The 9582-nt window shown below is 34.7% G+C and overlaps 2 protein-coding genes across 2 annotated transcripts; both read right to left on the reverse strand.

Moving 5' to 3' along the window:
• Positions 1-1329: 1329 nt before the first annotated feature.
• On the reverse strand, positions 1330-3947 carry LOC148552873 (uncharacterized). The gene is made up of 6 exons (XM_088494739.1): positions 3733-3947; positions 3113-3510; positions 2334-2923; positions 2033-2101; positions 1818-1947; positions 1330-1517 (listed from the first exon to the last, which is right to left on the reverse strand). Exons 1-6 carry the CDS (start codon positions 3945-3947, stop codon positions 1330-1332), a joined length of 1590 nt encoding a protein of 529 aa, XP_088350865.1.
• Positions 3948-6027: 2080 nt separating this feature from the next.
• On the reverse strand, positions 6028-6706 carry LOC110264628 (uncharacterized). The gene is made up of 3 exons (XM_088493084.1): positions 6515-6706; positions 6312-6413; positions 6028-6183 (listed from the first exon to the last, which is right to left on the reverse strand). Exons 1-3 carry the CDS (start codon positions 6704-6706, stop codon positions 6028-6030), a joined length of 450 nt encoding a protein of 149 aa, XP_088349210.1.
• Positions 6707-9582: the final 2876 nt, after the last annotated feature.

Raw genomic sequence — 9582 nt, forward strand, 5'->3', positions numbered from 1 at the left:
TTATGGGAATCTAGCTTTAGTGCACTCCAAGCCAACTAGCAATCCCTAATTCTAAATCAACTATTGATACAACTATTCAACTTCTTCCAAGGACCAAACCCTATGCCAAGTGTGAAAATTCTACTCCATAGCTAGTGCTGTCATTTTATCAAACATGTAGTGAGCAAGAAGGAAAGTCATAGTAAAATGAGAAGAAAAGTCAAATTGAAAGTATTGCAACACAAAGAGCTAACAACAAGTCTCAAAGAGTAGCAATGAAAATCCAAAATAGAGATGAAATCCAAAATTACAAAGTTGAATTCTAGATCTATGAGAATTGATCAATTGTATCTACTACTTGAAATTGGAGAAGGAAATCTATGACATGAACAAAGTAGAGTGAGAATTGTAATGGATCTCACCAAAAAGTCATTGAAAATTCAGAAATTAGAAGAGGATGAACCCTAGTGAAGCTTGGAATCTCCCTCTTCTCCTCCCAAAAAAGTGTAACTAACTCTCTCTCCTCTCCAAAAAAAGGAAAATATCTAGATCTAGAAGAAATGAACTAAAAGTGTCCTTAACCCTTGTTCCTTTGGTCTTCTTAAGCTTTTCCCGCCAAGGTGTTTCTCCAAGAGTGGAATCCTTAACTGCCTCCACGCCTAAGTCACGTGACTTCTTAAAAAATCATATTCGCAAATCGGCGCGCACGCGCAAGGCACGCGCACGCGCCGTTGAGACGTCTTGTAATGTGCGCGGAGGCGTGATGTACGCGTGTGCGCCCATGAAGATCCTGGCTTAGCCGCTTCTCAAGCCGGCTCTTGGCTTCGGCTCCACGTTGCCCTATCCGCGCGGGCGCGCAAGGTGCGCGCACGCGCCCATGTGGAAATCTCCAAAGCTTAATCCTCATGCTTCCTTCCTTTGTACCCGTCTTCCTTCTCTTTTTCGGTCCATTCCTACTCTATATCCTGAAACCACTTAACACACAAGTCACGGCATCGAATGGCATCAAGAGAAGATTGGAAATGTATCTATTTTAGTGCAAAATAAGCATGTTTTCATTCATGAGGCGAAACTAGGAAAGGAATGCAAAATCTTGTATTTTCATATAGAAAGTGTGTGGAATCATTGATAAAACCCCTGAAATTAGCACAAGATAAACCCTCAAGTTGGGGTTTGTCAGCGCCTCATCCCATATTATTAGAGAAGCACAACAGATGAGTTCTGCTTGTTGACTATCCTTCTTAATACTACAAACAGATTCCTCATTCAGCTCAATGGGGATGTAAAACAATGAGTGCGCAGTCCTCCCATTAGGGAGCAATAAAGATGCAATACCACTAGAAGCAACATTTAAAACAATTCTCTGTTCTGATCGAAGACGGGAAGACAACAATCTCCACAGAAATGTTTTTCCAGTTCCACCAAATCCATACACAAAAAAGAATTATTTGCAACTGTATCAATTATTCTTTCATAGATCAGTTTTTGCTCATCTGTCAATTTGTCCAAATTTACATCATGTTCCTCCCGAAGTTGATCTACATCATAATTCATCTCATTCATAATCATAGAATTTGAAAAATGGGAAACCAAATCCTGATTAGGAAAAGGCATTTGGGAAAAATCTTTCAAGCTTCTGTGATTCATTTGCAATAATTTTTTAACTTTAATCAAACAAAGAACTTCAAGTTCCTCTTCTGTCATCACGAGCTCTACGCTGTAAGTGAAGAAAAAAAAGGCACATGAATTACAAATAAAAGGTAAACTTATCATGATATAACCATCTACAAATAAACTTACTCAATAATAATAAATAGAATAGTACTTTGAAAAAATACCTTGCAATTGCAACTCCCGTCTTCTATAATATAAAATGTCATCAGCTAACAATCTCCAAGTGTCTCTCCAAACCAACTCAGGTTTGTTCATTGAATTAGATGCTAACAGTGTAAAAAACAACTGACGCAACTGAAAACCAAATGACAATTATGCAGTTTCTTTAATAGCATCAATGAACTCCTGATCATTACTCAATAAACCAAGAGCATTGCACGCAGCCTTGAAAAGAATCATATACAACACCATCAACAGTGTGGGTGCTTTCAAAACTTTTACAACCCCTCTGAACATTCAGTAGCAAACACAGATAAAATATCTCACCCGAACCAACATGGATAAAAGTTAGCCTTCCAATTGAGAACCCTCTCTGCCTTGGAACCCATTCTTGAGAATCACGCAAGTAAATAGAATGGTTTGGAAATTTAGAATATAATAATTGATTACCATGCGGGAACTTAAGATTAGCTCGCATCCACGCAGTAAACATTGTATCCTTATACTTGTTCTTCTCAAACAATTTCAAGAATCTTATCATGATCAGTGAATAATAGATTCTGCTTTCCAGGCAAATGGAATATCAACCGCTGAACAGATGGCCACTTATGATGAATATCAAATGCAAATAGTCTCCAAGCAGATTCACAAGGCGCTAGATAGCGACAATCATAGAATTGCTTAATCTCATCAACATCTTGACCACCGTGTTCCTGAGTTTTTACATTTCTAATTGACGCAGTGACGTGGTCTAGCCCCTTGTTTATATATTTAAACAAATACTTAATGACATTTGACTTGTTACAAAACTCCAAATTGATATGAGCTCGATATTTCATAAGGATCACAGGATTATAAGGAACAACAAATTGATTATCCACATCCACACCTTTTATTTTATAAGTAATCCCCATATTTCGCCTTCTATATATTGGATAACCATCTTTATCAAAACCTGTCGCGTCAACAAATTTCTTGAGATAGAATTTAGAACAGCCACCATTTCTCATGCAAGGAGAAGAAGGTCTTAATTTACCACAAGGACCATGAATCATATATTTGGTAACAACACTATACAACTTTGGAAATCTAACTGGATCCGATAACTCAGCTGATATAACCTCATCCATGATTTAAGTTGTTTGTAACCTACCCACATTTTGAAGCCAAACCAAAATATGTGCATGTGGCAAACCCCTTTTTTGAAATTCAATTGTATACATCCCTAAACAAAAGAAAAATTTAATTTTGCATATATAACTCATTATTAAATAAGCAGAAATAACCACATAAAACTTACCCGCATTCACAGGTCCAAAGAAGACTGCATCCTTCAAATCAGTCATCAAAGATTGAATTTTCAACTCAAACAACCTGCATGCAAGATCAAGTCGATCAGATATAGCAATATGAGACTGTTCAGTGTATCTTTGAAACTCCAGCCAACTCGGGTTGCAAGTTATAGTAATAAATAAATCAGGATAACCATATTGTTTGCAAATAAACATAGCATCTTGACAATTATTAAACATGTATCTTCTGCCCCCAGTAAAAGAAGACGGTAACACAATCCTGGTTCCAATGGAACACGCATCAACATCTCCTCGTTCCATGGCTTCTTCAACCCCTTGCAAGATATGAGATCTTATATTCTTCTGGTCAAATCTAATATACATAAGACGCTGTGATTCAACCATACTAAACGAATCAACAATAAATTTTTGAAATAACCTTCTAGACTTGAGTATCATCCCAAACTCATTTTCTCGTTCTTGGATTCGAAAAAAAAACAAATTTCCGTAGAGAAACTCTTTGTCTTTTTGGTATATTTCTCTACTTCTAACCCAACGGTATGGTATATCTTCCTGGTATCCATCTTCACCATACGGGAATAGCAAAGGATATTACAACGGCCAGTACAATGTATGTGTCTCATGAATGCGTTTTAAGTCTTCATTCCTCCACTGAACAATAATATCATGTGCAGTATCCAATCCATCAAAATCCCCAACAATAAGACCAGCAATTTCAGAAACTGTTGGCTCATTATACACTCGAGGGTCTGCTGCTCGATGTCTAAACAAACGAATGGAAAAAACCTCAGTAGGACATTGCTGATAGAACTCTTTGGCCATTCAAGTAGATTTTGCAACTATATTATTCTCATTAAGCATCTTTAATAAATCTTCAATTAATATTGAATCCAAAGAACCCGTACGACTGCTAAAGCTACATATAAAAATAATTGTCAAGTACAAACATATAAAAACAAATGGAAAACAAATATGAAAATACAACAATTCGGATTTCATCAACCATACGCAAACCATACCAAAAACTCCTTCTCTATTTGCCAGCTCATTCTCAGTGTCAAAAATATACAACTGAGCAAATTTCGGTTGCTGCCCAGGCACGGAAAGTAAACTACCAATTCTATGGTAATTCTGGCCACAGAGAATAAATTGCGACGGACCTGATCCATTACTAAGAGACGTGTCAACCCTTCCACCAATAGAAGTAAAGCAAAACAAATTATTATATGCCTAAATATTCTTAAAAAAATGTTTACTCCTTGGATCATTTCCACTCAGAAGCAAAACCAACAATTCAGGTGGCTCCTTCAACAATAGTAATTGCACTTTCCCTTTAAGGCAACACATTGAAAATACTGGTTGACTAACTTTAGATTCTCTGATAACATGTTCAGCATACCAAAAGCCCGCACCACACCATGTGTAAGTGTAATTACAATCACCATGGTCCAAGTATCCTATTTATAAAATAATGAACATCAATGTTCTATTATATGTTGAAGCAAAAAAAGTTTACCAATTAACACAGAGAAGAAAGAAAAAGTATTGGCATTATTTACTAAGACCAAACACAAACCTTTCGTCTCACTTAATGCAAACAATACATGGTCATTAATATCAACAAAGCTTGTGAATACATCATCGAAGATATTCATGCATAACACCTTCATCTAACAAAGAACATTTATGTAGTCATAAAAAAAATAGCTTAAAGAATAAAATAATATCAATACTCATTTATTATAAACAACTATTTATAAGAACATAGTGAAAATACTTGCTTACACATATGTATATACCTCCATTAGTATATATTGATCCAACACAAGTTAGCATACTCTGAGATAAAAAAAGGCGGTTGAGCTATATAAGAAAAATATAGAAAGAAAAAAAAATTTGTGAGATACCCTAGCTAAGTAATACATCATTTGTTAAATAAACAATAATTGACAAAAGAATCAACTAACCATTTCTTATTCCAAATGTCTTATCTTTTTTCCTCTTCATTGCCAATTTTCTTCTCTTTTTAGCATCTACAGATGATTCACTCATAGTTTTGTTTGGTAAAGAATGATAACACAAGGAACAATAACTAAATGGAATGTCCAAACCAAACAAAAAAAGAACAACCTTTGGTTTTATATGAAAGAAAAATAGACTACCCTAGTTGAATAGGACATTTTAGCAAGTAGACCTCTTTGCCTAATAACAATTATAGTCTACCAATTTTAATTAAAAAAAAATTCCTACTTTAGGAGCATGAGATGTGATGGATAAAAAGGAATGTACCTTTTTAATACCTAAGCTACATTAACCATTCTAGGCAAAATGCACCTATGAAATCCATCAAATAAAAGAAATAACCAAAAGATCACTTCCAACTTGTGATGGATAAAAAAGAATGAACTTTTTTAATACCTAAGCTACATTAACCATTCTAGGCAAAATGCAGCTAAAAAATCCATCAAACAAAAGAAATGGCCAAAAGATCACTTTCAACTTGTTCAATATAGATATATCAAGAAAGTACAAATCAATTCAACAACACATGAATATTCAGTCATCTAAATACCATAAAGCATTCACTTGGCAAATCCACATAAGTAAAGGAATAAACTAAATTGTGGAATGAGAGATTTTTATATCATAAAAGAGCTACTGCATTTTATTGAATTTCAAAGAAATAAGTACAAACATAAAGGGCTAAATAGCTAATTTGCCTAGTGGCTAATGATATAGTGTCCAAACCCTAGCACTTAATATATTACATGAGAAAGATGCCCAAAAAACAATCCAAACAACTTATACAAAACATGAAAACACACACGTATTCTCATCTACTACAATCCAATGCATCAAATGCTATTACATGGGCACAACCAAACTACCATGGGCAGCCACCTCAATTAACCCCCTGTCCAGAGGAGCCATCATTCCCCGAGCCACGAGACTCATCAGCTTCATCAAATTGCAGCCTCAAGGATCTTCTCAACCTCTTCAACGAAGGCTTCACATCTTTCTCAGCATCAAGAGAGCCTCGATTAAGGCCAACCACATACTCCTAGTGTAAAAAATTGCATGAAAATAGAAACCTAATTAGAGGGATAATTAATGAGTTCTAGTCAAAAGAACTTGATCATAAAATTAAGCAGCCTGTCCAAAAAAAAAAACTACACCACTACTCACCTCTTCACTTTCATCAACTTCATCACATGAATTTTTAGAATTATCCACTTCATTTAACTTATCCATGACAGCATCAATAGACTTTCTGTTGAGGAGAGGACACTATTAAATGACCCAACATATTAGGTTCAATTTAAACATAACTCAAAAAAGGGTGAAAAATAATATAGAAAAAATGATAGAAGAAACTGGAAGCATGGAACCTTAGCATCTTCATCAGTTCCCATGTCAACAACAGTTGATTCCTTTTGGGTACATTGAGGTGAACCAACAAAGAGTTTAGAGAAGCTGGAAGGAGTCAATCCCAAATTCGGTGATTTGGTAACCTTAGAAGGTTCCCCAAATGATCCTTCTCCTTTTGGTACAAACTCAGCCTTGAATAATATAAAGCTCATCCAATATAAGACATGAATAAAGGTTGAACAACCAAAAGATGAAAAATTTAAGAAAGATTTTATTAAAATGAAACAATAGGTTTGAATTTCGTTTTATACCTTTTCAGGACTCAAATCTGAACTAGAGAGCTCAGACATTCCAACTATTGCAGCATCATCACAAACACGCCTCACTGGATAAGTCCCTTTGAATTTATCCATCCCAACAGGCCTACAAAGGACCTTGAACAGCATAGTTTTTCCAACAATTTCTTGGAATATAGGAGGAGACTGTGTGCCAAACACAACCTACGAACAATATAAAACATACACAACAGAAAAAATGAATTGGTAGAAACCAAAGGATAAGAAAACTCTTTAATAATAAACTCAGCACAGAAAGAATATAACATTCGATTGACTTACATCAACATCCTTAACATGTTGTTCAAACAGTTGGGCACAAGTCTTATTCAGTAGGAAACTTGCCTCACGATCAAAGAGGACAAAAATAGAAACACCAGTGGAGTCCTCAACCAACACATTCACTCTAAACCTAGATTTTTTTAAGATGCACATAAATACTGGCCTAAGAATAACAACTACGCATAAATAATTCACAATTTAACAAAGCACAAAGGAAGCATTGTAAAATATTTATACCTAGGAGTCACATTTATAACATGGATGTTGCAAAATTGACAAAAATAAATCCTAGATTCTGCCTGAACACCTCTGCCACACACACAAGAAGAGTACCACCAAATACCATCCTCAACTATTTCAGCTATCTTTGCTAGTACAACAAAAGTTCCAGCCTAAAAATATAAGACCATGTCTATAAATGTTAAGACATTATAACTAAAGATAGTTGCAATACAAACTAATGGGTTGGGATGCACTAACTCCATATGGAATAGAACTGTTAACAAATATAGCACCAACTTAAATAAGTAAAAAATGATAGCAACAACAACAAAAAACACTACAGAAACTACATGTACAGATATACCTTTTCTGAAAAGCTGCCACCTCGGGGATGTCAAGATTAAATCCAAGCTTTGATGCAAACATAACATTTTGAAGTCCAACTCTACCTGAAAATAAAAAATAGATACATTGGTTACAGGAATATAGTGGTAAAACCAAGTGAACTTGGATAACTGACACACCTAAAATGAAATTTACATGATATAACCCCTAAAAACCTTAACTTTGGCAAGTTGTAAAACCACTCTGGCTATTCAGGATACCCAGAAGACAGAAATCGATTAAGTTCATCAACATATTCACCAAATAAGGCACACCGAATCCTATAACTGAAAACAACCAACAAAATCACCTACACTATTAGAAACATGACTACATAAACACACTGAAAACAAAAAAGAATCTCAATAAGAGAAAGAGGTAGAAATTAAAGAAAGCTAACTCATTTTCAGCAAGTTCCATCACAGCCATCTTCATCTTCTTTCCATCTTTATCATATTCTTTCTCTTCCGACACAGAGACCAACAGACCTACCACATCTGAAATAAATATGAAAAAAAACTATTAGGAAATAATGACAACAAAGCAACATTCTACAAATCACAAAGAAATAAGACTGCAATCATTCCAAACAAAAAGTAGGAGCAAATAGCACAACATAACAACTAAGAAATCGGAATCCTCTTTGGTTTCCAAAAGTTCAGTGAATGGAGAGATTGTAAGAGCAGATTTTGGAATAAAATCGCAGATAGCATCCCTGACAGTGGTCCTGAATTGGAAAATCAACTTAAACTGATGCCTAGTGGCCCTATAAGATCCTTGGTTTGGCACAACAGAGAAGAGCTTCATGACATATACTCGACCCTCAGAAGTTGTTTGAACCTGTAAATCATAGTCTTCTGAACAGTAGCTTGTATCTTGCACCCCTACCAATCAACATAAATTATACTAAAAATATGATAAATGACAAATCGAATAAAGAGAAAAAAAAATTAAATGAAACAAAATTTCAGACCTCGATATAAAAAAGGTATGGAGAAACACATCTAAATACAAAAAATAAATAGCCAAAAATTTTTAATAGATTTAGACCACTATAACTCACAGATTCATCAACCAAAATCATCTCCATGGAATTTGGGACAAGCTGACCAGTGAAAGTAGGAACAGTCCAAAGCCTAATCACCCTAACTTTGAGGTTCTATGTTTCCTTCTTAGGATTAATCTTATTAACCATATCCATGGCAGTTGTCATATTGAAATGCAATTAAAGGGGTGAAAGAGAAAATAGATTTCAGTCAATAAAACAGCAACTTAGAAACACATACAACAGCAACATGAATGTGAGAAAAATTTTCCATGATCAATGGGTTCTGCCTTTATTTATAAACACAAATCAATTGAGTAATTTGAATTTCGAAATCCATAGAACCCTTATTTTATGAGGGAAAAAAAGAAGCAAGATAGAGATTTGAAAGATATTGATATTGATTGACCTTAGATATCAATCGAAAGATATTTGCAGGCCCCACTAAATAATCCTATATATAGGTCCTAAGTTAACAACAATTGATACACAAATAAGGTGTATAAATGGTAAGCTATATTAATCCTAAGTTATCTTCTATATAAATTGTAAGTTAATAGGAAGAGAGATGATGGGATGAGAAGAGGATGAGAGAGATGAGACAGATAACAAAGACAACATGAGGTAACACCTAGAGAAAAGCAAGAACTAAAAATAAAAAGAAAACCTATGCATAGATTTAGGTGTGGTAAACTTAGATGAGGACACCTTTAGTAGAGACATCATTATTTGATTAGGCTTCCTATATAATTATATTTCCAATGGAAAATATATCATATTCCCAATAAAGATACACACAAGATAATTATCTATCAATGTA

The sequence above is a fragment of the Arachis ipaensis genome, chromosome B7, assembly GCF_059453495.1.
Source record: "Arachis ipaensis isolate K30076 ecotype BB chromosome B7, ASM5945349v1, whole genome shotgun sequence".
NCBI lineage: Eukaryota > Viridiplantae > Streptophyta > Magnoliopsida > Fabales > Fabaceae > Arachis > Arachis ipaensis.